The sequence below is a fragment of the Diplotaxodon limnothrissa genome, linkage group LG14 (genome assembly GCF_057381915.1).
Source record: "Diplotaxodon limnothrissa isolate DT_005_m linkage group LG14, D_limnothrissa_male_GT1.1, whole genome shotgun sequence".
NCBI lineage: Eukaryota > Metazoa > Chordata > Actinopteri > Cichliformes > Cichlidae > Diplotaxodon > Diplotaxodon limnothrissa.
The window spans coordinates 35,806,764-35,834,704 of NC_140609.1; the positions used below are offsets into that span (position 1 = coordinate 35,806,764).

Here is a 27,941-nt window from a genome sequence, read left to right on the forward strand (position 1 = left end):
ACTATACCTTGGAAACTCCTTGTTTTACAATAGTTGTATTTCAGTATAATCACATGCCTTAGATTTAGACATGCTAGTCCCCCACCCCCCCTGTAAAAATGACTTATTCTTTCCAAATTCTGCGGATTCTCCAAGCAATGACGCATACAAACCAGCTCTATGATTTCACTTCTATGCACCACCTGCTGACTGTCTGATAGAGAACACACCCCAGTGCTGAAACCATTACCACCATCTCCTCCTCCTGACTATCATACAGTCCTCCTCGGTCAGCGTTAGTAAACGAAAGGAATGCAGCCTCGAGTGGTGGAACAGAGTTGAGGAATAAAAGAGCAGAGGACAGGACGCTGCAATATTTCATAAAAGAAGCAAGGTTTAATTTACAGTTTTACTAAATGTACATTTTCTTTTTAAAAAGTGTCATTATACACAATAAATACAATACAAAATTAATCTGTAATACTATACTTCAAATTCTCTCACGGTCTTTTTTGTACATTATTATTGTTCCTTTTTTTCAATTTCAATGCTTGTGCTGTGTTTGTGTTTGAATTGTCCACCAGGCTTATACAAAGGGGGGGAAATAAAAACAAACAAACAAACAAAAACAAAAACAAAAACTCAAGTGAGGCAGGCATACAGTGACAGGAAGATCCAAAAGACAGAAAACACAGAAACCTTGCCTGACCCCTGCTGACTGAAATGCATAAAGTCCTAACCTGGCATCACAGGCAACAGGGGGGTGAGTGGAGGTGCAGTCTAAAAACAAGAAACTGGAAAATCATCTGACAATAGAAGCAGAAAAAAATGCATTTCTTACAAGTTCATTTACATCCTGACAGTACAACAGCATCTGAGCAGTCAATTTCAAACCAATTTTACAAACGTTCAATTTTTTCCCCTCAACATTTACTTAAAAAAAGAAAAGAAAAAAAGACATGATATCTGTTTAAAATGGAGACACACAGAGGTTGATGGTACTCACTTTTTTCAATTCAAGAGGAGTTTACCTTAAGACCAAAGCAACTGATATTTAGGGTTAATACACTACATAAAGAAGCGTGGTCTTGATAAAGAGTTGGACTGCTTCATTTTAGCATTTGTTGTTTGCATCTCTGGAGCAACACTATCTTTGCGATAAGAGAATCAAATATGGTAGGTCCGGCAGCACACTGGATGTATTATGACTGTTTACAGTACTACACTGCTGTAACCTCTTTGGCCTTTCTTCTGCAGCTCTCTTAGTGAAAAGCTGTTACCTTTTAAACTGTTTGAATAAGATGCCTGATGCTCATTACGACACTGATTAAACCAGAAGATGAACCGCTGTGGACAGAGACTGGTGCTCAGACCACATGAAAGGAATGTATGAACAAGTGAATGAGGGGGAAAAAAAGACCAAAGTGAAAAATAAAGACAGAATTAGAGAACAATAGTCACTGACAATTTCATCTTGTTACTCGAATTTGGCTGAGGGAGCACATCTGTCGAGCATGTTCAAGTCTGCAATTCACCATTTTTGACTATGTTTGTATTTCCATCATGGGGCAACTTTAGACTGTAAATGACAAAGAAATGTTTGGACAATTCAAATAAACAAACAAAGCCAACACAGCCTGGCAGAGTACTACAGTGATACTGTTTTCACAGTGCCCCTTTCCCCTGCCTCGTTAAACTGTTTCATAGTTCCCCTTGTGAGTCCGAGGCTGAGGGGCTGTTATCTACTTTGAGTCTGGGGCACCAGGCTGCCGTTGTGGCCGCGGCCACCAACCTGAGGGTGCTGGGCCAAGGAAGAGGATGAAGAAGCAGAGGAAGAGGATGGGACTGAAGGTCTGTGTGATGAGGGCGCTGAGCCCCCAGGGCGCTGACTTTGGTGTTGGTGGGGTCTGCTGTTGCCCCCTTTAATATGGTGTCCGCGGGTAGAGGGTTCCTGCTGCAGATTAAGGATGCTGTCAATGGCGCACTGCAGATGCTCATTCAGTGAGTCATCTGGAGGGCTGCCGCTGGAGAAGCTGGCGTTATCCATGTCAGGAGAGTCTGACTTGCAGCGTTTGGCAGGAAGCAAAGAGTCTCGTGTGAAGGAAGACTCTGGCGACGGGGGCCCAGGGGCATGCTGGTCCATTCTGAATGTTCCTCCTGCCTTATGTCGATTTTTTCCACTCAACCTCTTATATTTACTTACATCTGTCTCTTGGTCTGTGTGCTCTTCCCCTTTCTCCTTTGCCCCTTCTCTGTCTAGAAGCTGTGGGAGATGATGGTGTTGCGTGGTTTTGATACCACGACTAAACACATCCATTTCGTCCAGCCCCTGCACTGCACTCCCCAAACGGCCAGTTTCGTGGCTTGAATCTGTGTGAGTGAGTAAAGCCTCCCTGTCTCTCTTCTCTACTTTCACACTTGCTATCACTGTCCGCTCTGAGGGAGGATTTGAGGCCTCGTGTCTGGGGGGTGATGGTGTGGTTCTGGGGTAGGACAAATTTTCATCTCCTCCACCTGGGACACCAGGTCTGACCCGAGGACTAATGTTTTCCCGGTAAGTTTTTCGAAGGGGAAGACGGCAAGTTGTCTGTGAGGAAGTGGCAGTAGAGGCAGGGTTGTGTTTGACCCCACCTGTGTCGTGGTGATCCAAAGTCCCATTCATTTGAATGGAAGATGAGGAGGTGGATGAAGACCAAGTATGGGATGAAGAGGTGGAGGAAGATGAGGCTGAAATGGGGGGAACACTTCCTCTCAGTGATGGGTTACACTGAGAGGTTGATATTGTGACTGACAAGCCAGACGAAGTAGTGCATACAGGGGACTGAGTTCTGATAACCGTGGCCGAAGGGGTTGATAAAGGGTGAACCTTCGCTTGTGATACAGCAGCTTCAGACTGCGGCTGAGTCTGGGACATAGACTGGCTGCTCAGCTGAGGTTGAGGTGTGTGCACTGGGTCTAAGGCAGTGTTGTGGACCACCTTACTGAACCCCGTTTGATCCTGCTTGATCTTTAGCTTCAAACCAATTCTCCTGCGAGCCTCATAGGTCTTGATAGGCGGTTTGCTCGTTCGCTGTGGAAGAGCATCATCATCATCAGCCGCTTGAGAGTTTGATGTCGAGGATGAAAATGAGGATGACGATGCTGGAGTACGAACTGTAGAGATCTGGCTAGTGGGTTCAGCCACTGGCTTGACTGGTGGAGCTGGAGGAGGAGGACAGCTACTGGACCAGGACACAGATGCACTGCCTCCACCCTGCTTTATCACGAGCTTGGTAGGAGGGAAAGGGGAAAGAGAAGGGGCCGCAGAAGGAACTGAGACAGGAGAAGAAGCAGGAGCAGAAACTGGTGTGGGTGCAGGCGGAGGGTTTGGGGCAATGATTGGAACAGGGGATGGGATGGCAGCAGGAGCAGGAGCAGCAGCAACAGCAACAGCAGGCGCTGGAGCAGGGACAGCAGCAGATACCCCTCCGCTCACTGGGGTGGGTTCAGCAGATGATAATTTCTGCTGGGATGAAACACTCTCCAACATTCGCACATTTGCCACAAACTCTTCTGCAAGTAAATAAACAAATGTATAATTAAAACACACCTTCTTTATTTTTGAATACCTACAAAATTTTATTAATAATTTTTTTAATTATTTATTAATAATTTAATAACCACAGACAGTGGTAAAATACCTGGCCTCTCCTTTGCCAAAATCTTGTCCTGGTTTAATGCAACCTTCTCCTCTTGAATGAACATCCGGTCGATCATCACCATCTCTGCCGAGGGGCCCAGTCTCTGCTCATGTTCATATGCCAAACAGCATCACTTTTAAAATCAATTCAGGACAAAAACGCACTAAGAATGCTTGCAGTGAACATGCTGATTTATAAACTTACTTTTGACTCTGCAAAGAGCAGGTAACGATATTTATCCAGCATGGCCTGAGTTCTTTTCAGCAGCTGGCTGGAGACCTTCTCAAATTCATCATCCACTGTGTAAAAGAGAACCAAATTGTTGAAAATTCTCAACTATAAATCAAGCAATACATTGGTAGCTAGGGATGGGTACCGATATCCGGTGCCACGATGGCAGCGGTTCTGACATAAACGGTAGTAACCAGACCGAAAAGCAGCGCACATTTCGGTGCTTTTTTTTCTGAGATGTCATACACTTTGGATTCTAGCCAATCATTTTACGTTTCTGAGGATAGTAGGCGGGTCCAGGTACGTAAGTTCTTTTAGAGCAGAGCTACAGATTAAAAATGCCCAAGGCGAAGCGGTCAAAAGTCTGGCTGTACTTCACAGTAAAAGATGCAAACTCAGCAGCAACAAGTGCTTTAAGCTGATACTGTGATACTGTCAAAGGAGGTAACACCTCAAATCCGATGAAACACCTGGCGACGCATAGCGTTTTTTTTTTAAAGCTGAGAAATGCACCGTATTTGATAGCTTGCTGCGAGACCTCACACATCTACTGCGGGTGGGTTGCCTGTTATCGGACCCGGAGTTAGCAACATCCCCCAAAAACCCAAAGAGGAGAGTCCTGGCCCCTAGCCCTGCCAGTGTAGCAGAAATGATGACGGATGATGATGGCAGCAGCAGCCGTTCTTCTCTGCGTGAGTAGCTTAATGTTGTTCGTGTGTAATTTACGTTGAGTAGGCTAACCACGTTATTACATTAATGCATGTAAGGTGAACTAGCAAACACCGTAGTAGTTACATGCGGCTGTCTTCTTTTTTGATGGCAGATACTCCCGTCACCCTGGCCAAAAAGGCTAAAATGACCAAAGAAAAAGTGGAAAACAGCTAAACATGAGAGGTTTTTGGACAAGGTTTGTGTTTTTTCCATTGTTTAAGCACTGCTTCCAGCCAAGAGTGATACCATATATGCCCCATACCTGCAGAAAAGGCTAACATTATTATCTTTTTACAAACAGCTAAACATGAGAGGTTTTTGGACCAATTTTGTGTTCTCCATTCTTTAAGCACCGGTTTGAGCACCGTTTAAGCACCGGCACTGTTTCAAAAGTACCGGTTTGGTACTGGTATCGGATAAAACCTAAACGATACCCATCCCTATTGGTAGCTTTACAAAAGAGGCAATTTGTTACCTCTTTGATAATCTTGAGAAGAGTTGGCAGTTCCCTGGTAGAGATGGTAAGGCAGGAGTCTGTGCAGTGTGTCCTCAAATGAGCAGAAAGGGGCACTGTAGTTTGGGTGAAGCACTGAACCCTGATGTTTCCTTAGCTGTTCTAGCATCCTGCAGTGAAGTGTGTAAAATTAATACTGTTCACAAATATGGCTTTTAAGAATCAATTAAAAGAAGCCCTGGAAAATTACCATGGAACATACCTGGCTTCTTTACTGGGCTCTGCGCTGAAAGGCATTTTCATTATTGTTGTTGTCTGTAACAGGAACAAACAAATATAAAGTGTAAGGGTTAAAACCCTTCATACTAAAACTTAAATACCAGAGGCAGTACAAACATGTAGCAACGCTCATTTACCTGAGCTTGTATTGAAGCTGGGGGCTGTGGAGCAGGCATTTGAGTCAGACTAGCTCCCAACACCTGTATCTGCATGCCACCTTTCCCCAGAGTCACCCCTCCAACAGAGCTTATCACTCCTGGCTTTGGCTGAACCTGAGAAAGGAAAACAAGAGGGAAATTTAAAAGCAGAAAGTGACAAAACATACAAAAGGAATGTATTGGGAAAATACTATCCCTGTTAAATTTTATATTCACTGACAAAGGTGTTAGAGTAGCACAAAATAACGCCAGGCAAATACCACACATATGTTCTTACTGGGAATTGGGTTATATTACATACCTGTGCAGGCTGGGTAAGGCTGGCAGGAGTGACAGTCTGATTCACCATTGCTCCAGCTTGCCCTTGGGCTCCTGAGAATACCTGTAAGTCACTTGATGCTAGCAATAAAGAATAAAGATAATTACAAAAGGAAACACTTCAACGTCTGTTTTGCATCACTGACAATAATTAATGTCTAACCTGTAGGAGTTTTGACAAGCACTGATGCCGGCTGCAGCATTGAGGGTAGCTGAGCAGGTGTACCAGTGCTGGCTGATGATGATGCAATCACCACTTTATCAAGAGGCACATCTTGCTGGGAACTAAACTGAGTGGTGATTTGAGGCTGAGGCTGAGTAGGCTGCTTAGCTTGTAGCATGATGTTCTGCTGGACCTGGAAATACCATCAGGACAGATATATTTGTACCTACATTCAAAATATTTTGGAGCATGCTTAGGCTCCTAATTTAGTTATGCTGATATTGTACTGGTAGGTTTATTGGTAATGTTCACAATGTATTTAACCCAACTGATAACAGAAAAAAAATATCATAAATGGAACTAAACTGAACAAAAGGAAAATAACAACTAAGTATATATACAGAAATCGCATATATTATTTTTCCACGACAATACAAACTGTACTAGTGAAAGCAACTTAGCATGCTGCTGAACCTCAGAAAAAAGAATAAGTCAAAAATACACACAGTGATTTTACAGTCAAGATCCCTAATTGTATGCTAATTACGTTACAAGTTTTCAGTAAGAAGAAATGTGTAACATTGTAATGATACCTGGTGAAGCCTTTCCAGCAGCTGTTTCTGCTTAGGTGAGGGTTGAGAGATGGCTGAAAGAGTCTGAATTTGTGCTCCTACTAACTGCAGATTATGTTGCTGATCTGATGTCAGGCCCTGGATGGGAACATGAGTTTTAACCACAGTGGTGGCACAAGCGCTGACAGGAGCTGCAGTGAACTGATGTTGTGCAGGTGGAGGCTTCGGTGACTGTGACATAGGAGGCATGTCTTGTTGGTAAGGGGCAGACTGAGAGGCCGGCTGAGGCTGAAGTTGAACTTGAATGTGTGTCTGTTGGGGTGGCGTTTGCTGTGGCTGGCCCTGTAGAGCTGGTTTGGGGGACTCTGCAATTTGGTTATGGACAATAAAGAGTGGAGGGTGAGATGAGGGTGTGCATGAGCGAGAAGGAGTTTGCGACTGTGGCTGAGGCTGAGAGGGAGGGCGTGACTGCTGTTGGTGGTGTGGTGACTGGATCTGCTGGCTCAGAGTAAGAGGAGACTGGGAAGGCTGGGGACTTTCTGCCACTGGTGGTGCTGTGGCAGGTGGACAAGGAGACATTCTATGGATCTTCAGAGGCTGCTGATGTCCACTGGAGGGTACCTGAAGAAGTGGAATCAAAATACAGTATGCTTATCTGATTCAAGGGAGCAAACAGTTTAAGGAAGAATGAAATCAGGATATTAAGCACATAAAAAAAGAAGAAAAATCACATACAAAAAGTCTATAGCGAATAAGTGTCCAGCACACAATCTGAGATTTGACACAAAGTAGGGTTGGGCGATATGGCTTTTCACGTTTTTGACATCAATATTTATTATGATGTACTATATGTATGCATCATAATACTGAGTTTAATACTTACACCTAGGTTAAAAATCCTAATTGCAAATATCATAATACACTCACACACTTTAAAATGAAAAAAAGAAACAATCAAATAAACTAATAGATAATAATACAGATTTATCACCCAATCCCGACGTACACAAACACAAGTAAATAACGACCAAACAAACACAAAAGCAAAGTGTTAGAATTAAAAACTAATAGATTTTAAAGTAAAAGTAGTAGAAACTCACAGATTTTATTTCTAGCATTTACACATAAGAAGAGGGCAATGATTATTTAGCGAGCCAAAAAGAAAAACTGTAGACAAAAGCAAGAAATCAAGATCTGTGGGTCTGTGGTGGTAAATTAGGAGGTGATCTGCAGACTTGAGGGACGAGGGATAGGTGAACATGTCATTTTGGTTTTGGGGGGGCTCATTACCCTGGTCACACTAGGGGACAGAGGGGTGAGAGGTGGAAGATAGTGTGGAGTGAATCAATTCATCAGTCCTTAATCAGTAATGCAGCAGATGAAGATGAGTTCATTTACTGTGACTAAGCAGTGTTAGTGAAGAGATTATTCTAGCCTTGCTGCTGTAGGCAGAAATCCAGAAAAGGCCAAAAAAGATTAGATCTCGTATATTTCAGCATGCTAAAATATATAGTCCAATTATACCATAACTTTTGCCCATTTCAGCTTTGAGTCAAGGATGTTAGAACTGATTAAGAATATCAAATGAATTAAAAAAAAGAAAAAGATATTCCTTTGAATATTGTTTGCCAGTCCTAAATTCAGAGTAGTTAGCACGCAATAGGTATGGACAACTGGAATGATCATGCCTTTGCATGTAATTAAGCAACGTAAGAAACACACAGAAGCCGCAAGCCAACAATCATATTTGTTCTTTGGAAATGCAGAGCAAGGGTGAGCGCCATAGAAGCAATGACCAATGCAGAAGAGAGGTACAGAATAGTAAGGAGAAAAGATAAGATATCCTAACATTGTTGTGGAGGCAGCAGCAGCAACAAGGGGGTGGGGCTCAACATAAAGGGGCATTTCTACCTGCTTTACCATAGGGGAAGGGCTGTGGCTCTGGCCCACCCAAGAGTCAGTTAATTGGCTGTCATGGACAGCAGGGGCCGGAGTAGTGATGCTGTTGCTGCTGACGATTACAGATGCAGGTACGCCCACAGAGGGGGTTGACTCATTCTCTGTTTGGTGGTGCTGCTCCTGATTGGAGTACATTTACCATTTCAGGATGAGGGAGGGAAGGAAGGAGGAAGGGGATTGGAGGGAAGGGGGAGTAAAATAGTAAACCAAAGAGGTCAAACCAAGATATCACTCCATGCATGTTATTCATCTTTTTAGACAATGTTAACTGAACACAAGGTAAGCAAAAGTTTTAAGTTTGAACACTGACCTGTTGAAGAAACATTTGCAGAGACTCTTGGCTCAGGATCATGCTGGGGCCCTGGTTGGTGAACAGTAACCTCCCTGGACTTTGCTGAGCCTGAGGGGGGACCAGCCCCACTGCTGTGACAGAGGAAGAGGTGGAAACTGACATGGACGGAGAGGAGGAAGATGCAGTGGTAACCGTGGACACAGTAGAAGCCGGCTGCATGGCAAGGATAGATGGCTGTGGTACAAGCTGCTGAGTGGGATGAGTAGCCTGGTCTGTGGAGCTTCCCAGCACAGTTACACACTCTCCAGGCTGTCCTTGAGCCATAGTTGCTGCTACTGTGCTGCTAGGGACTCCACCTGGCTGAGGCTGCAAGGCTGGCTGAAGGCTGACAGCGGGGCTCAGTCCTTCCACCTGGCTCAGCATGGTCAGGGGGTTCTGAATTGGCATGCCCTGTATGACTGTCTGGGCATGACCTGAGACAGTCTGGGTCTGTGTCTGATTTTGGCTCTGAGCCAATGTGACAGGCATCTGAAAGAGGGTAGGCGTGCCCATCTGGCCAGGCTGGAGCTGAATGGGTGCAGAGAGGATGTGGGCTGCCCCAGGATGGCTCTGCGACGTCAACACCTGACCCAAGTTGATATTCTGGTTTGCAGTTAAAATCTGGTTTGCAATGATTTGTCCACCAGGACCCTGGCTTGTGATGATGTGGCCCCCGGGGTGCTGGGTCAGGATCTGCCCACCTGCTTGCAGCTGTGGCAAGAGAAACTGGTGGTTCTGACCTTGCAGAACTGTCTGAGAAGGAATAACAATGCTGCTAGATTGGTTTAACAAGTGTACACTCAGGGGCTTGCCAGATGGTTGTGCTGCTTGTGGCTTGAAGAGGGTTTGCTGAAACTGAGCGCCTTGAGTTGTGGCTTGAGTACTCAGGACAACATTGGAGCCTGGCTTTCCTGTCAGGAAGGCTACATTCTGAGCAGCAGAAACTGGAAGTTGCTGCAGCCCTAGGGCCTTGTGGGCATCATTTTGCAAGACTTGGGGTGCTGGCTGTGGCTGCTGCTGTTGTTGTTTGAAGAGTTTCGGTTGGATGGCTCCCCCCTGAGGGGGTTTAGGCTGAATAGGTGGTGGTGTGCGCTGGATGATCACGTTCTGCATGATTTGGCCTTGAGGTTGTGTCTGGGATCCTATTCCTGAACTTAGAAGGGTGTTGCCAAAACCCACAAGCCCAGCAGGAGCAGTCATTGTACCACCACTGCTGCTGTTTGTGCTGCTGACACAAACAGCCGGTCCATTTAAAGCTGGGGATCCGAGAGTAGCTTTATTACTTTGGATCAGAAGTCCACCTCCTGAGCCTCCAAGCCCTGGCTGAGGACCAGCACCTGATACCTCTGGCCCAGACTGGTGCAACTGGTAACCACTCATGGCTTTAGCCAGGATTGGCTGGCCAGACTGATTGATAGTCATGACGGTAGGCTGACCCACAACCTGAATCTGTCCAATACCCAAATGTCCAGATTGACTCCCATTAGAAAGAGCCTGAAGACTTGAAATGGGTTGAAGCGTCACATTTCCTAGGCCCACTTGCTGCATAAATGGCTGAACACTGATTGCCTTGTTCATGACCTGGGATTGGAGTTGAAGGCCCTGTTGAGCAAGGACTGACCCTAGCATGTCAGTTGTGGCGTTGGGGGGAGTAGCAGTGGTGCTCGTGGCTGACCCGGGAAAAATTGTTGCTGCTCCCCCAACACCAATGCCTACACCAACAGCACTGTTTCCAGCCCCAGCAAGGCTGGCATCAGGCAGTGTCTGAACCACCTGTGTAAGGCCTGGAATTCCAAAGGAGCCCAGGTCCAGCTCAGCTTCTGCCTCCTGTAAGCTTTGCTCTGTGATGTTGGCTTCAGCCAAACTTTGCTGCAAGATGTCACATGGCTCATGATTTGTCCCAATGCCATTGCTCCCACCTTCTCCACCTGGGGACCCTCCCAAGATGTCATCATCCTCCAAGAAGTCCAAGTCAACACTGACTCTAGGAAGGCCTGTTGACTCATTGGCCGACAGCTGGGCTGTAGGCTGGACCTCTGGAACGTGGCCCTTCAAGGAACGGAGGAAAACGAAGAGGAAATAAGTGAAATCAGGTAACACGTAAATTTTTATCACTAGATATGATGGTAAGGGGTGGAAATGAACAAAGTAATGCAAATATAAAAACCCCACAAAAATATCTTGTCAGAATGCAGCAAAACAAAGCCTGTCAAGTGTAGATTTGTTAGTAGATGGGAGAGGAGTAATAGGTGAAGCATGCGACATATATAAATAGAAAACAGAAGGAAGAGCATTGGGGGATTTTACTCACCCCAGTGGCAGAGAAGAATGAGCTGGAGGGGTCACTTGAACCATCCAAAAGGTCGTCAGTGTCCAACTACAGACACACCCACAAAGGATAGGAAAGATGGAAACCAAAGGCACCCAAACCAGCAGGCAAAAGTCACCAGGACAGATAAATATACAAACCATCAGCCAGGGGAAGGGCAAGGAAAGGACAGAATACAGTCCAGGAAACCCAGATTGTAAAAGAACCAGTAAAAGGATAAGTGACAAAAATGCAAAATGATAGGTGTAATACAGAGTTGGGAAGCGTTAGTATTATCGTTTCTCATTTTGTGAATATGCCAAATAAAAAGGGAAGGGAGGCTGGAACTACAAATAGTGCAAATCAAAAGCAAAGAAAACCATTAAGCAGATACAGCAATAAGAAAATTACATGAAAGCAGTGAGGGAAGCAGGTTTCAGAGTGCATTAACGTGTAATCTAAAGTGACTTAAGTACAGAGTCACACTTCACTAACTGATGCCAGCACTAACAAAAATATGCATAATTATGACTCCTCATCACATCAATTACAAACTCACTTTTTGTAAATAGAAATCATTAACTTAAAAAAAAAAAAGGAGACATCTTTCTTTCTTTTCTTTTTTTAAAAAAAAAAAAACCCTCCCCCACTCATACTCACATGGGTCTCAGATCCATGAAGAAAGTCATTGAGAGCTTCTGGGTCACTGCAAGAGAAAACAAAGTGAATCTTCACAGTACAAGGGAAGAAATGGCTGACCAGTTTGTGATGAGATTTAGCCGATTTTCATCGAGTCATCATTAACTTACCAAATTACATCTAGAAGGCACCTGCCGTCTTCATCATCCATGACAACTGTTAAAGATGAGAAATTGTTTTTATGACAACTTGATTTATTTCATTGTCAGTGCACGCTTTAATTATTATTATTATTTTGATAGGGCAGTAGGGAGCAATGCAAAAGAACAGTGAGAGTGAGGGGAATGATACACAAGAAATGTCCAGAGTGGACTCGAACACAGCCATTTTTGTCTCCATGTTTACTAGGGCTGCCACGATTAGTCGACTAGTCACGATTATGTCGACTATTAAAATCGTCGACGACTAATTTAATAGTCGACGCATCGTTTGAAGCTTTGTAAGATCACAAAGGACGCAGGAATGAGTAGTAGGATTTAAGAGTGTAATAACGGACTGAAACAGAAGATGGCAGCACTGCATGTACAAGGATGCCAGCTGCCGTTAAACCCCGAAGAAGAAGAAGCTGTGTCCCAGAATTCATAGCGCAGCCCAGCGCAGTTGTCAACAATGGCGGCAGCTAGTTAGTTTTAACTTTACTCTTATTATTCTTTCTGGGTCACAAAATAAACGTTTAACATATTTTCAGGCGAGAATGTAGCTGTGTAAACCTCAAATATCTGCTCAGTTTATCAAGACACCACATATTTTCAAAAGCGCTCCGACGTTTTCGGAGACGTCTGTTACCCACTAGCTCGTCAGCTAGGCGGGGGCAAGGCTAACTAGAGCCGTGAGAACACCGGACTCCCGGCAAATCGTTTTCAAACCCACCGCCGTCTTTTGCTAGTCAGGTTAAACATATATATAAGTCACTTAGATAACTTAAAAATGTTATTGTTTGGCTTTCTTTAGTATTTTATTTGTTCCTGAGTAAATCGGTTTGGCTGAGATTAAAGTTATAGTTTTTGCACAGCTAAAACTGTCAAGCAGACAGCTGATTATCAGAAGTGTGAGACGCTGGAGAATATACTCCGGTGTCCTGTTATATTTTAGAAAGCAAGGAGTTTATTAAACTTCACCGAAACAATCTGCAAATTTCATTAAAAATTAATAAACTACCATCTTGTCTTTATTTTTAGTTAGCACAAACACTTCAAGCTGTAAGCTAATGATAGTTATATAAGACCAGATGCTGCTGGTGCAATAAGCTGTACGCTGTACGTCCAATGGATGATGATCTGATTAGTCGACTAATCGCAAAAATAATCGGTGACTAGTCGACTATCAAAATAATCGTTTGTGGCAGCCCTAATGTTTACACAGAAGCTGATTTATGGCTTGCCACACTTGATAGTGAACTACAGAACAGTGATGTTTTTCAAGTCCTATGCTTCTTCAGCATGACAGGAATTAATTTCATATGATTATTTAATATTACTAATCCTTTGAAGTAACAAATTTTTGTTAATTTTTTTTGTAAAGCACTGCAAAGTAGCAATAAAACATATTTTCAGCACTGCTTGTCATCATGAGAAAACGTCAAAATTATTCTATTGGTGCAAATATCATAATCACTATTACTTTGTTCCTAATTAACTTAAAAAAATAATGAAATAATATATTTGTTGCTCCCCGTTGGACTCCTGGTTATCAGTCGGTTTCCAAACAGATTAATTTGTTTTGCTTGTTAACCAAATTTAAACTGTCACAGCATCTGGGGGCGTGACTTGGGGTTTTTAGTGAGAGGCAAATAAACACCACTGTAAAGAAAACAAGTACACTGGATTAAAAAACGAAAGGCAAAATTAGCGTACTGCTGCAAAAAGAAACTAAAGAAAAAAAGAAAGCAAAAATATTTCTGTTACCTCATTTATCTTGTTTTCATAACTGTTGGAAGTCATAATTGTAATTGAACATAGATTTGAGTTAGCTGCTCACTCCTTAGAAGAACTACAAAAAGAAACCACAGATCTTAATATTATGTTCTCAGATCGTTAGTTTAGACAAAGAGGGGGTTCAAACTATATTCAGTTAATGAGCCACATACAACTGAATTTGATCTCTAGTGAGCCACACCAGTAAAACAATTTCACAATAAGATACATTCCTTTTAATTTATTAGAGTACAACTAAACATTTAACATTTAATTACCTATCGATGTGCAACACTGATGAAGAACAGCCTATACTAGCTTACAGTATCTCTCTAAAAGCACAAAACCTTCTAATTCTGTTTTTAAACTGAACTAATGTATTATTTTACTCTTTATGACTAAAAATTTGTCAAGATACAGAAATACTTTCAATTCCAACATAGTTTAGGGTATGGATTAAGCTGTAATGTAAAAATGTCATAACTCTACCAGGTCTAGAAATGCATTTTATTGAAAAATCACAAGCATTAAAAATCTAAACATTTTTCTTGCTTCCAAAGCTATCCAGTAAGCTGGACTAACCATCATGGTCATTTGGCATCCAAAAAGACTAAGTTATATTTAAACACTCAGTTCAGTTCATTTTTATTTCAAACATATACATTCACCAACATTTCATAAAATCTTTCCATGTAGTTGTTTGAAAAGTAGGCAGAAGTATATACTTATTTAGCCCTACCCCCTCAGGTTTACATCATCATCATCTAAATTTGAACAACAAAAAACGTATACAATGCCTTCAACTTAGAACATAACATCACAAAAATATATTTTCTCATGTTCAACTAAAACTATATTTAGATTTGCTAATTTGCAGAAGAAAATAAACATCAGTTTAACTGCTGTCTTGGGTTAATTGCATTTTCTTCATTCTTATACTTATTTAAAATTTCTTTTTTGAGTTTTATTTTAAACTGGTTTATATCACTACTGACCTTTATTTCTTCTTTTAATTCATTCCAGAATTTAACTCCCGCTATTGAAATAGACATCCTTTTCAATGTTGTTCTTACTCTTTGTAATTTTAAATTCCACTTCCCTCTAAAATTGTACCTCCCTTCTCTTTCTAAGAACCATTTACTTATTTCGATTGGGAGCATCCCTTTCCTTGCCTTATATATTATTTGCACTGTTTTAAACTTCACCAGATCCTGGAATTTTATAGTTTGCGTCTTAATGAAGAGTGTGTTTGTGTGAGCCCTATACCCCTCCTGATTTATTAGTCTAATAGCCCTTTTCTGCATTATGATTATAGTCTGAATATTACTTTTATATGTATTGCCCCAAACCTCTACACAATAACTCATGTATGGTAATTGTAAAGCACAATATAACATATACAATGTTTTCCTATCCAGAAATTGTTTTACTTTCCCCAAGACAGCAATGCCCCGTGCTAACTTTCCCCTCACATAAGTGATATGTGATTTCCAACAGGCCTTATGATCAATGATCACACCAAGAAATTTTATGGTATTAACCCATTCTAGATATACATTATCAACACAAATTTCAATGTTAATGTTTTTCTTATAGTTTCCGAATAACATAAACTCACTCTAATTACTCTTAGGTAGTATGGGCTACATAGTTACTTAATAACAATATTAATAAACATTTATGAAGTCCATCACATTAATTTCAAAGTCCTTGATTTTCCCCTGTGTGTTTTTAAAATTCAAATTATGAGTAATGACTCATTAAATCATTACATCACCTATCACTGTCAGATATTTCGGTGTCTTGTTAGGATAAAGCAAGCATGACGTGATAAATAAAATATGAGGTCCTTAAATTATAAAATAATAATAAAGTTTACAGTTAAATACAGAAACTGATTTTCAAAAAATTCAACGTCTTTTAACACCTACACTTATCAACAACAGAAATCCCCATGTGGTAACGAACCCATCGAGAGACCAAGCAGAACTCATATTTGTTAAAATCCGAAAAAACAGCGGATGGCAATAGACAACAAACTGAAAACGCGCGGTTTTCGCTCCGCCTGCAAAGATTTCGAGAACGGGCTCTCGCCTCCCGCTGAATTTACCACAACTCAAAACACCAGCTGTGCCTTTCGTTTCCAACAACACGAAAACACCATCTCAAATCAGCTTCCACGAGTTTACCGAGACCTATAAAGCGACCGTACACCCAGTTGCCGCTCTGAAGCAGCAGCAGATCGTAGCCATTGCTCGGTTAGAGCGCAGCTAGTACGCAGGATATGAATGGAGTCACTGCAAGAGGCTTGCTACATGCTAGCTAGTGTTTTCAAAGAGCTTTGCATGTATATTTCGCTTATTACTCACAACACGGAGTATTTCGTAGCCACACTGCTGACTTAAAACACTAATTTAACAAAACGTTTAATTTTAAACCACTGTTTTGCCTCTATTTTCAGTCATTTTAACGCATCTGGGTTGACTTTCGTTAGCCTAGCTAGCTAACCAGCTAAGCCAACAAGCTATCAACAATATTGAGACGTACAGCTAGCTTGAGGCTTTGACATTCAAAACAAACCAGCGAGTGACACAATTTTAACACCCCTAGTGCACAACGATGCCTCGATTTGACAAAGACAAGGCAGTATTGTCTGATTTGAAGCGTAAACGCAATTGCGTAGCTAGCTATCTCTCCTTGTAAGCAAAATATGAGTTAATGTTGGAATACTCTTGGATGAGGGGGGTATGCTTGGGAATTCGGTGGAAAATGAGCATGTTCGCCGGTTCGTGCGGCAGCGTGGCGCTTCGATTGCGGTAGCTGTGCAGTTCGTGGCTCGCGTGCAGTTCGCGAATATTGCAGCTTTGTAACAGTTTTTTGGATTAATAGAGAAATTGCTACATTGTAACAAACTCACCCGAGACGATAGAGGTGCAGGCAGCGCGGGGTCTCCAGGACAGCCTCGCACGGGCTGCTGTACAGGACCCAACTACAAGGCAGGAAACAGGAGACTTCCGGTTTGCCTGATTGAAATCTTATCCTCCTGCGTATACCGTGGCAGAACTTTTCTTTCGACGTGCTTGGCAAAGTTTTTTCGTACAATTAAACACATTTCTCAGTAAATTTGTGGGGCTGTTTTTGTTTGTAAAGCTGAAGTCTGAAATTTAGGAAAAAGGACTGGAGATTTGCAGCTGATATCGCGCGAAAAGCTAACCCTTGATGTTTAAAAACGAAGTAAATAGCACATACCTGGAAACGTCTGGGCCTGATAAGGCACATCCCTGATACAGTTGCAGTGCACTACTAAAAATTACTAATCTGTGCATCCTTTAATATAAAGTAACTGAAGTTATGCACTACTTTTAACTACTAATTATTTGTGTCCTATAAAACTTAGTCTTGTAACTCCCTTATTCTAATGTTCCTCCATTTAGGTATTTGTGGGTAAGTATAATTGGATTATAATTTCAAATAAAATACATTAAAATTACATTTTTGCTACAGGGGGATTACACCCTTAGTCACGGATTATGCTATAAAGTGTTTATCAGTCAAAGTAGCCTAGTACAGCTCACAAAGCAAGCAGAAATAGTGTACCAGTTTACACAGCAAATCTGATATGAATTATTTGTCTGATAATCAATATCCATATATACATATAGGATACTGCAGTTATACTGAAAAGCGATAGGCCATATTGGACCATGTTAACTTTCCAAAAAATGTTTAGTGTTCTGCCAACACCTGCTGAATGTTACAAACATAATCAGGTTTGCTCACCTGGACAATGTGGTGACCCTGAAGTATGCTGTTCAGCATTATAATGTGCAAACGTTTCTATATGGTCCATATCAATAATATTGTTTGAGCACTGCTAAACAGAGCCAAAAATAATTTCAAAAACACAAAAAGACACAAATCACATGAGTAATTATGTCAGGAGGATTTGTCAGAAGCTGCTACAAATAAAATCACAACTATCACTATTTTTAACATCCATTTTGCATGGAAATGAAGGCAAGGCAAGGCAAGGCAAATTTATTTGTATAGCACAATTCAACAACAAGGTGATTCAAAGTGCTTTACAGAGACATTAGAAACAAAAACAAATAAAAAGCATGATTTAAAATTGATTAAAACAAGCAAACAACAAACTAACTAAACACACACATTTCACACCTGTTCGCGCGATCTGAACCCTTATCGTAAGGGGAGCTACCAGTCCTTCTGTGGACGAGCTACTTTCTATTTTAAATTCCCTGAATTTAAAATAATGAAGGAAAATAAAAGGAAATGAAGAGTTATTCCTGAGTGTGTGGTCACTTCTTTTCAGATTGTATGCCCCTAGACTTGGAAAATAACCTCAACTCTGTTACAACTTGATGGCAGTTGCTGACTGATTACACTGAAAAGACATGCATGCAGTGCACTTGAATTTGTGGGGAACAGTTAACTGTTTTTATTTTTCCTTGTTTTACTTAATTACTCATTAACACCATTATAATTATGTTTCTTTTTATTCATGTATTTGTTTATTTTTCTAAATAAGCCTTGATTGTCTTGCTGTGTAGTAAAACTGTCAGGTGTGTGGGTGTGGATGTGTGTTTGTGGGGGGAAGAGGGTGGTGTTGCTTTGTGTATGTTGAACTGTTTGATTGTTCTTTGTTAAAATTTTTAAAAACATATTTAAGAAATCAGTGGTATATGCAAACTATGAGAAGTACCACGTGATATCACTTTAACACTTTACTGTGTTAATACCCATTAACATGTAACGTTACATGCAGTTCTAATGAACTGACTATCCATCCATCGATTTATTCTTAGGCTGATCACAAACCAAGAACCATTGTGCTGGATATTATAGCTTGTGGATGTAACTATTTGTGATTACATATGCATATTTTGTATTCATACTGTGTTTGAGTTATAGTCAAAAGAGAAAATGAAGGAGGCTATTTAATACATTTTAAGGGTTGTGTTTTATGAATAGAAATTTACTGTTATGACACCACTTAACTTTACAGCAGTCTCTGTACAGCTGTGATGTGTTCTCCTTTACATTACTGGTGATTAGAAATACTAGAAGTAGTTGTTAGCTGGTTAGCTGGATAGACTATGGGATAACCCAGTTCTAGATTTTCATACCAGCTCATACCAGACAATAAACAGATATTCCAGAACCACTATTGGTAAAAACAAACAAACAAACAAACAAAAACCAGAAGCAATAATGACTGTAAAAAGAAACACATCAAGTACAAAGAGTTCCATATCGGACACAAAAACTACAACTCCCTACAAAAATAGACTCGAATCACAAAGACACGTAAAAGTTTAAATACAAAATTAGAATGACTTATTAGCAAAGTTAGAAAAATGACAGCTCAGTTCACTGAAACAAAGTCAATAACTACACTAAAACCATACGAAGATTAAAATGTAACTTTTTTGTTTTAACTTTTAACGGTTACCAGATATGACTAGTATACTGGATAGCAAAAGAGTACTTGAATGCACCAGCAGCAGAAACAGTAGTGCGTCGGTTCTCCGGTGTCACGTGACAGAGGTGACGGTTACTTTGCGGCTGGTGATGTGACAAGGCAAGCCTGCAGCCACTAGCAGTGGTTAGCGAGTTTGTTGACTTTTACATTTATTCGTTCTCTCTCAGAAACAGACCGATTGCCTGAAAATGGATAACAGCGGAAAAGAAAAGGAAGCAAATGCTTTGATGGCCGAGGCTGAAAAGAAAATGAAATCGTCTCAGTCATTTTTCGGAGCGTTGTTTGGGTGAGTCTGTCAGCTAGCTAACGTTAACGTTCGGCTAAAGGAGACAGCTATGCGGAAGGTTGGAAGCTGACCACAAGGGTTAAAAGCCAGGACAAAACGATTTTAAATAATTGTCGGTTGCTTTTATAAGTTGTAGTTCGTGTTAAGCGGTTATTTTCAAGGCTGTCGTTTAGCATATCTAGCTTATCTCGGCTCGTCGTATATCTGGAAAGCGTTTAGTGTGAAAGATAGCTCGAAATAGTCGGTAGTTGCTTATTTTAGACTCTGCTTTAAGGCAGCTTTCATGCTAGAAATAGCTTCAGTTGAATCCAAAGCTGAATTGTTTAACAATTCAAGATAATTTCACTTAATTGTAAAGGCAGCGCTTCCCCTATAGCGCCGTCTGTTGGGCAATTTTCGGAAGGTCACTCTGTCCAAATCACGTGTCATTCACATTTGTTTACAGCAAAAGAAGAAAGCGCACTTGTGATGTAGCGAATGTTCCTGTAAGACTAGCTCTCACTAACCTGGACAACCGGCTTTGCATATAACAACCTAAATGCAGGTTAATTTTTCAGGTTGGATTTTTTTTTTTAAATTATTGTAGCAGGAGCTCACGTGCAAGGTTAAAGGCTACGTGTTATGTATGAGGCTGTACAATCCGCGAGAGGTTTGTGGCGAAAATTGAATTGTCAAGATAGTTGTGTGTGGATAATGGGACTGAAATCACAAGCAAAGTCAACACTTTTATATTTGTACTTGTATACGGTTTTACAAACCTTTACTCACTATTAAATAGTAACTTAAAGTTTAAAGGATTGCACACTGAATGAAAAATCAGTGAGTGCCGGCTGGGAAAAGGACCGCTATAACTTGTTTCGACCAGTGACTTATAAAAAAAAAAAAAAAAAAAGGTAGATCAAATATTTCGCATGCCAATCCTTGCTCCTCTTCTTCTATGTCATAGGCATTCAGTTGGTGCAATTGTACTATTTAAATTATAACATATCCCATGATCCTTATGGGCAAAAATTAGATTTTGGCTTTAGATTGTGAGACTTGGGTGTGAGAGTGGATTTCAAAATTGATTTGGTCGCTGTTTTGAAACGGAGCTTAAATATGTTTGTCAGCCCTGAAAATTTCAGAAGGCAGTCTTCTGCACATGTGAAGTAATGAGGAAAAAAATGGAAAAAATAATAATAAAATTAATAAAGTTTTATCCCATTGCTTTTAAAATGTTCTTATTATGGTGCTAAAATTTTGCATGTAAGTATACTAAACAGAAAAAAAATCTGCTTATTATACATCTTTCCAAAGGGATTTTACTGAGTAAAGTGTTCATATCATCCTGTGATAATCTGCAATGGATGGGTGTCTTATTAAGAGAAAAAACATGTTTTGTCACACAGTGGCTCCTCAAAGCTGGAAGAAGCCTGTGACATGTTGGTGAGGGCAGCTAACATGTACAAAATGGCCAAGAATTGGTGTGGTAAGATGATTGTCGCATTTCAACACAACAAATGTATTGAATGCCTCTTTCTTTTTTTCAGTGATTTTAAAATGCAACAATTTATCTTCTTAATAGCTGCAGGAAATGCATTCTCCCAAGCTGCTCACCTTCACCTGCAGATGCAGAGCAAACATGATGCAGCAACCAACTTCATAGATGCTGGAAATGCCTTCAAAAAAGCAGATCCACAAGGTAAACGTTACATCACTTTGGGGTATATAATATCGATTAAGTACACTTGTAAGTTTTACATCTTTTCATATAAAAGCTTTCAGCAATAAAAGTGAAAGTGGTTTAAAAATGTTATTAAATCTTTTATTTACTTTATTAAATCTTTAACTTCATACAAATGCTATAAACAGTCAAATTCCTGATTAATGAGAGCATGCGTTGACCCTGTTTCAGGTACTCTTTGAGTACTTCAGTGCTGTTGAGGTTTCTTTCCTTCTGCTCCACGTGTCTTTTTATAAACTGAGGTGTCTGATTATTATGATATTACTCATTGAGCTTAAGCTGCTTCACCTGACAAACCTGCAGGACTGGCCGCAGATAAGTTAGTAATCATGTCAGGAGAATGATAATTTTGATAAATCCTAATTTGATTTAAGTATTTAATGAGCACCCATCTAGCTGCTGTTTATTTATCACATGACAGCTGCACATAAGCTCTGCATCAATAAAAGAAAAGCGGAAAAGAATTGGAGTAAACAAATTTTCTTGTTTGTTTTTTTTTTTTTAAAGTTAATTGTAATCTCATTATTTCATTTTATCTGTTATGATTTAGAGATATTAAAAGAGTGCCATCATGTGGCATTAAAACTTGACGTACGATACTTCATAGTTGTGAGTAGTGTAGTGAGTTTGTCTGTAAGCCTTTTTAATGAGACTTAAATATCTGCATTCTAAAGTTTTCCTTGTGCTTTGATGCAAAGTTTTGTACTGCTGAAAACAAGGCGTTATGAAAGTGCAGACATTAATCAATATTAATAATAATAATTCAGTGTCCTATCTAACAACCCACAGGGCAGTGGCTAAGAGTTTAATGAAAAAAGTTTATTTTTAACTATTAATGCAGTTTCATTAACACAGTATTGTATATTATTTCACTTTAAGTCTGAAAAATGTTACAAAAGCCATGAAATAAATATGGTCTAGTACACCCCATTCCCCTGTTTAGACTCTCCCTGTTACTGCAGATTTTTCACCATGTAAAACAAACGGCAGTGGATGGAGCAGCTACAAAGTTTGCTTTTCTTCATGTCACAGTTTATTAATCAGGTGCTCTCATTAAGGACTCTTTCCAGACATTTTCCAGTAAAGGTTTTAATGTCGATTACTGGAACAGTGCTTCTGTTTTGGATACTAGAAACACATTTTCTTTGACTCCACCTGAGCGCTCATCATCTCTGTAATGATGCTGCCTCTTTTTTTTTTTTTCCGCAGTGTGTGAACAGAGTCCGGCTCCACGTTAAACTGTGCTAGCATCAGTGCTGCTGTTGTGTTGTCAGTCTTTTTGTCATAAAACTGGGGACTGCGTAGGTTTAGTGTTCAATTTCATATTCACTCTGCCCCTAAATACATTTGTATTGCAGGTCTGTTTTTAGTCGCAAATGTGGGTGAGACACTCGTGTTCACGTTTACATGGTGACAAATAGAGCTGTACATTAAATGAGGCGTTGAAATTGTTGAATTTGTACTAAGGATTTTTTTTTTTCTTTTTTTCAATCAAGTTATTCGAATTACCCGATGAATCGTTTCGGTCCTGCATCATAGTACACATTTCATAGCCCATCTTGTTCCTGTGTGGGATTGTTGTCATTGGGTAGAATGAATTTTGGCAGAATCAGACAACTTCCTGATAGTATTGGGTGATGGATAAGGATCTGACAAAAAAAAAACCCCTAAATGTTTTCTGTGGTACTCAACAAAGACCACTAAGGGCATCCTGATTGATCCTAGTAAAGGCCACAAACTAAAGTATATCGGCCTTGTAATGAACCTGTATATTATAGTTATTAATTGGGAATGTGAACAAATACACTGGAGAAGAGTCCAAATAAAAAATTTCATTTTACAGTGGGGTGCTTCTATATTTACTCACCTTGAACCTTTATATAGCTTCTAATTTGTTGAATTTTGTTGTATTTTATTATGTAGTATGTATTTTTGGGGTTTTTTTTTTTTGCTAACATTGGTTTACTGAATAATTGTAAACTTTTTCTGAAAATAATTGTTTGAATATATTTCTCAACAGAGGCAATTAACTGCCTAAACCGAGCTATTGAGATTTACACGGATATGGTGAGTTTCTTTTCAGTTTAATTTCTAAAGAGCATCTTTAAGGAAATCAGATGCAAAACATAAAGGGTAGCTCATATTTCTCGCTTTCTCTCACTGTCTTTTTTTTTTTTTTTTTTACTTTTTCCAAAAAAAAAATAAAAAATCATATTTTAGGGGCGTTTCACCATTGCAGCCAAACACCATATCAGCATTGCTGAAATATATGAAACGGAGCTTGTGGACGTTGACAAGGTTGGGTTAAAAACTGTTTCTTCTTGCTTTTTATTTAAATCCTTATTATGTTTACTTTTTATTAATTGTCAAACAGCAGTATAATAAGCTCTGTTTACAATTCATGTATATGTTTGTCTAATTTCTTTTCCAGGCCATTGCTCATTATGAACAGGCAGCAGATTACTACAGAGGTGAAGAATCCACCAGGTAACTATTTTAAATAAGCACGGTTATCTTTTGCCTTTGGGGAAGTAAAGAATGTAAATGTGTAAAGACACTATGCTGGCTGCTCATGTGCATCTGTACTAAAATTCGCTATTACTTTCATATAGCAAGTAGCTCATGCATCAGACTGCTCTAAATACTCTGTTTCAGACTTTAGTTTTTTTCTAATATTTGGCTCTGTGTGACGTCAACAAGAGCAAACAACAAGAGCATTTTTAATCTGGTCATATTTGACACACAGCTCCATCCACCCACCCGTTCGTCAAACTGTCTGTTCAGGAGTGGCAATCCATCAAAAGGAAGTTGGTCTAAAACTGCTCATTGTAGACGATTTAAAAAAAGGACTAGTGCCCAGTATAAGATAATTAAGAATGAACTATGAATCATGTAAAGCTATTCTAATGGAGTCAAAGAATTAAAGTATGGAACTGCAAATGAGCACATGAGGTGCTATCTAAAATTTCTGATACATTAATATTATGTCTTGTTTTACAGCTGTAGCGTTACTTTTAAATTTAGGACCCTCGATTTCAGTTAATGTGTGGTCTGACATATTGCTGGATTTTTCCTTTTAAAGTTCAGCAAACAAGTGCCTTCTGAAAGTAGCAACCTATGCAGCTCAGCTGGAGCAGTACCAAAAAGCTATTGAGATCTACGAACAGGTGAGTTAATGCCACCCAGCAGCTTTTATTTCAAGGTTTTATCCCTCCGGGAGCTTCAGTTGGAGAGTAAAGATAAATTGTGCTTTTTGATTTATTTGTTTATTTTTAGGTTGGAACCCATGCAATGGACAGTACGCTCCTGAAATACAGTGCCAAGGATCACTTTTTCAAAGCTGCGCTTTGTCACTTTTGCGTAGACCATCTTAATGCAAAAGTAAGCCATTACATACAGCTCTTATCTGCTGATAATATGCAGACACTGTAATGCAAGCCTTTGATTTTAATAATCTCCCTGCCTTTTCCCAGCTTGCTGTGCAGAAGTATGAAGAAATGTTTCCCGCCTTTTCAGACTCGAGAGAGTGCAAGCTGTTGAAGGTAGGCTTTGATGTAATTTTGGGACTAAATCGCTCATCCAGACACATCCAGTAATCATGAAGACTTGGAGTGCCATTTAACATAAGAGACTGTTTTCCATCTATTTCCACTATTGTGCTTGTTTTTGTTTTCCTGTTCTCTTTCTCTCTATTAAACTCATGTTAATCACATGCGATTGACCTGGGTTTAATATACATGCTAATGTTGAAAACATAACTGGACCATAACCTTGAAATTTAATTGAAACCTATTTGGTTAAATTCAGTTTAATCTTGTTTTTAGTCATCTGGGTTGAGCAAGTAAAGTAAGCCGTGTCTGTGCTTGAAAAGTGTTTTCAAGTGGGTTGATTCTTTTTTTTTTTTTTCTTTTTTTTTCTTTTTTTTTTTTTTGTCTGTTTGTTTGTTTTTCCTTTTTCCTAAATTAGAAACTTCTAGATGCCTGGGAAGAGCAGAATGTGGATGCCTATACTGATGCAGTGAGTAAACAGTTGCTTTTTTAGCAGAATAGAGGAAGTAGCAAAAATGTAGAATTTACTTCTGTCTTTTATTTCTTGTTTTTTGTAATTCTACCTTGACACCAGTTCAGTGAAAGAGTTTGCAGACTGTAGCTTCCGTTTCCAGGTTGAAAGACATGCCACCTTGAGATGGTGGACAACAGATTGTGTAGGCTTTTCTGTTCATGATTTTGTGATCCAAATTGTTGAAATTGGATTGCATAATGAGTGGTTTGTGCATTCATTGAAGCCATTTCCCCCCAAAAATCTACTGGAGTCCAGCAGTAATATTATAGCAATGGAAATGAGAATAGTAGGTCAGATTTTTCTGTATGTGTCCCATGACTGAAATATCGATTTGCATCAGTACCTTACAATATCACTACATAGTGATCAAATCAAGTGTTATTAGAACAGTCCTCTGACAGTAAATAGTTGCTGTGTCAGTTTCTTCTTTCTTGTACAGACATCTGAAATATATTTACAGAGCTTACCTTTTTTAAGCCTTTTTATTTTTTTTCAAAATGTATTAAATTAATTTTTACCTCAATTCTACACACAAATCTCCCAAAATGACAAAGTGGGGAAAAAGTTTCATTAAAATTCTTTTAAATGCATTAAAAATAAAAGCAAAACAAAAATAGAACATGTTCATAAGTATTCACATTCTTTGCTTAATTTCTTGAGATCTGAGAATCCTTCAGTGGATTTTGACAAATTCCAGATGGGCTGTTTTGTTCTTTTCTGAGGAGTAGTAGCTCTACTTAGCTTCCCCCCCCCCCGCCCTCTTTGTTATTATGGGCTGTTTTGTATAGAATTGGAGGTGAAAAATGAATTGAATCCATTTGCAGTAGGGCTGAAACTAGATGAATTGTGGAACAAGTGAAACGCTGTGAAAACTTTTCAGATGTCTGTATCTGAAAGATTGCTTTCTTAATCCAAACTGTTGAAGCCTCAACAGGTACATTTATGCAGTTGGAAAAAAAATACTTCATTTTAGTATTGTTTAATAGCAACTGGATTAAAAGTGTTAATACTTACTTTCTCAGGTGAAGGAATTTGACACCATTTCTCGGTTGGACCAGTGGCTCACCACCATGCTTCTCCGTATCAAGAAAACCATACAGGATGAGGAGAGTGACCTTCGCTGACTTGCCTCTCCTGTTATTCTTTAAGTCCTAAAAAAATGACTTGCATCCTTGTTTTTTTGCCTTGAGCCTCTCACTTCCATTTAGCAGCATTGTTAATTGTTTGACCATTAGCCCTTGTATTCACAGATACCATTTCTTTCCTGCAGTATTCTCTCAAATTCAATACAGTACTCCAAAAATGATGGTCCTTTTAGGTATGAACACTACCCTTCTGAGTGCAGGCTTCACACAGTATGTAAATTGTATATTATTATTAATCAGGTATTGGCCCAGAAATAGTTCAGCTGTTCATAATTGGGCTGCAATACCAAAAACTCATACCAGCACAATTGTATAATACAGGTTTTATTTTTATCTTCATTTCAATGAGAACAAATGAGAGGACACAAACTCACTAACACTTCAAGCAACTATATCTATATATATTTCTAAAATGTGCTTTAGAATAAACTAACCAAAATGCCAATATTGATAAAGGCACTCAAATTTGCTTTGGTGATTTTGAATGCGTATGTGTACTATTTTGACAAAGGAGAGCGCCTCTAATTAAACAGTGCTAGATCTCAGCTGCAGAGGCCAAGAGTGTCGATCTGAGGTTTTTCCATTGAATATATACCCCCTCTGCCTTATGACGCAAATTTCTCAGGATTTGGACTTGATTTGATGAAGATTTATAAAACATGCTTTTATAAGCACAAGTAATTAATTTGCTAATTGTTGTCATCACTTCCATTAAAAGTGCTTTTATTCCATAAAAGGTGATAGATGCCCTTCACCTCTGTGAACATTTGCATGGTTTGGAATACATGAGAAATGTAAAACAGCTGTTTTCCACCTGTGTAGGAGTGTAAGAGAGAGAGTGTGTGTGTTTTTTGTTTTGTTTTTCTTTCTTAATCTTTGATTTGTGTTTTCTTGTCTTAAGTAACCAGGCTGAAAAAATAAACAGTTTTTAACGCCTGCAGAGATGCAATACATAATTGGGGGGAGAAAAAGAGCTTTGTACACTGTGCTCATGTACCCTGATGATTTTGTCAGTGAACAATTAGTCTTAAATAATTTGTGATGTTTCCTGTCAAACGTTTAAATAAACTTGTCTCAATAGCGCATCGTGGGCGTGGTTTCCACCTTTGGGAAGGCTGCACCTGTGGCATTTCTCGCTTTCTGTTGAAACGCGAAATAAGGTTTTGCGCTCCGGATTAGTTTTCGATACCCGAGGACACTTGGAAACTATTTTGAATTTTTCTCTTGCTTTACAGTAATCGGGTTATTATTTTTCTTCACTTTAGATGCAACTCATTTGTTATCGGTTTGACTTTTTAAAATGTTTTTTATCTTCCGCTCAGGTGTAAAAAGTCAGTGCAAACCCTATCGAGAAAGTAAGAATAAAAAGAAGTCCACCTGATTTTGATTTGTTTGCGTCCTCCCCCCAACTCCTCGAGACGTTTCTCCGTTATTTGTTTTTTGGCTTCTAATTAAACACAAGAGAAC

The 27,941-nt window shown here is 39.7% G+C and overlaps 2 protein-coding genes across 3 annotated transcripts; one reads left to right on the forward strand and one right to left on the reverse strand.

The window, feature by feature from the left end:
• Positions 1 to 484: 484 nt before the first annotated feature.
• bicra (BRD4 interacting chromatin remodeling complex associated protein) lies at positions 485 to 16,711 on the reverse strand. The gene is made up of 15 exons (XM_085371043.1): positions 16,673 to 16,711; positions 11,953 to 11,998; positions 11,804 to 11,849; positions 11,147 to 11,212; positions 8,815 to 10,884; positions 8,457 to 8,624; positions 6,567 to 7,166; positions 5,974 to 6,166; positions 5,794 to 5,891; positions 5,472 to 5,606; positions 5,318 to 5,370; positions 5,077 to 5,225; positions 3,864 to 3,958; positions 3,660 to 3,762; positions 485 to 3,531 (listed from the first exon to the last, which is right to left on the reverse strand). Exons 2-15 carry the CDS (start codon positions 11,991 to 11,993, stop codon positions 1,718 to 1,720), a joined length of 5,631 nt encoding a protein of 1,876 aa, XP_085227169.1. The 5' UTR covers positions 11,994 to 11,998; positions 16,673 to 16,711; the 3' UTR covers positions 485 to 1,717.
• Positions 16,712 to 19,333: 2,622 nt separating this feature from the next.
• Positions 19,334 to 27,553, forward strand: napab (N-ethylmaleimide-sensitive factor attachment protein, alpha b). 2 transcript variants are annotated; one of them, XM_085371064.1, is made up of 11 exons: positions 19,334 to 19,544; positions 20,933 to 21,012; positions 21,109 to 21,225; positions 23,288 to 23,334; positions 23,488 to 23,565; positions 23,699 to 23,754; positions 24,350 to 24,434; positions 24,544 to 24,648; positions 24,741 to 24,809; positions 25,234 to 25,284; positions 26,352 to 27,553. In XM_085371064.1, exons 1-11 carry the CDS (start codon positions 19,447 to 19,449, stop codon positions 26,451 to 26,453), a joined length of 888 nt encoding a protein of 295 aa, XP_085227190.1. In that variant the 5' UTR covers positions 19,334 to 19,446; the 3' UTR covers positions 26,454 to 27,553. The 2 variants fall into 2 exon arrangements, with proteins under 2 accessions (XP_085227190.1, XP_085227189.1); XM_085371063.1 differs by having other exon boundaries at positions 20,933 to 21,225.
• The last annotated feature ends 388 nt before the right edge of the window (positions 27,554 to 27,941 follow it).

Coding starts and splice junctions, on each gene's coding strand:
- bicra (XM_085371043.1), bottom strand. CDS start 11,993: ATGGATGATGAAGACGGCAGGTGCCTTCTAGATGTAATTTG. Junction 5,371..5,471: donor CAGCTTCAATACAAGCTCAG/GTAAATGAGCGT, acceptor TTCCTGTTACAG/ACAACAACAATAATGAAAAT. Junction 3,532..3,659: donor TTTGGCAAAGGAGAGGCCAG/GTATTTTACCAC, acceptor ATTTACTTGCAG/AAGAGTTTGTGGCAAATGTG.
- napab (XM_085371063.1), top strand. CDS start 19,447: ATGGATAACAGCGGAAAAGAAAAGGAAGCAAATGCTTTGATGGCCGAG. Junction 24,435..24,543: donor CTATTGAGATCTACGAACAG/GTGAGTTAATGC, acceptor GTTTATTTTTAG/GTTGGAACCCATGCAATGGA. Junction 25,285..26,351: donor TGGATGCCTATACTGATGCA/GTGAGTAAACAG, acceptor TTACTTTCTCAG/GTGAAGGAATTTGACACCAT.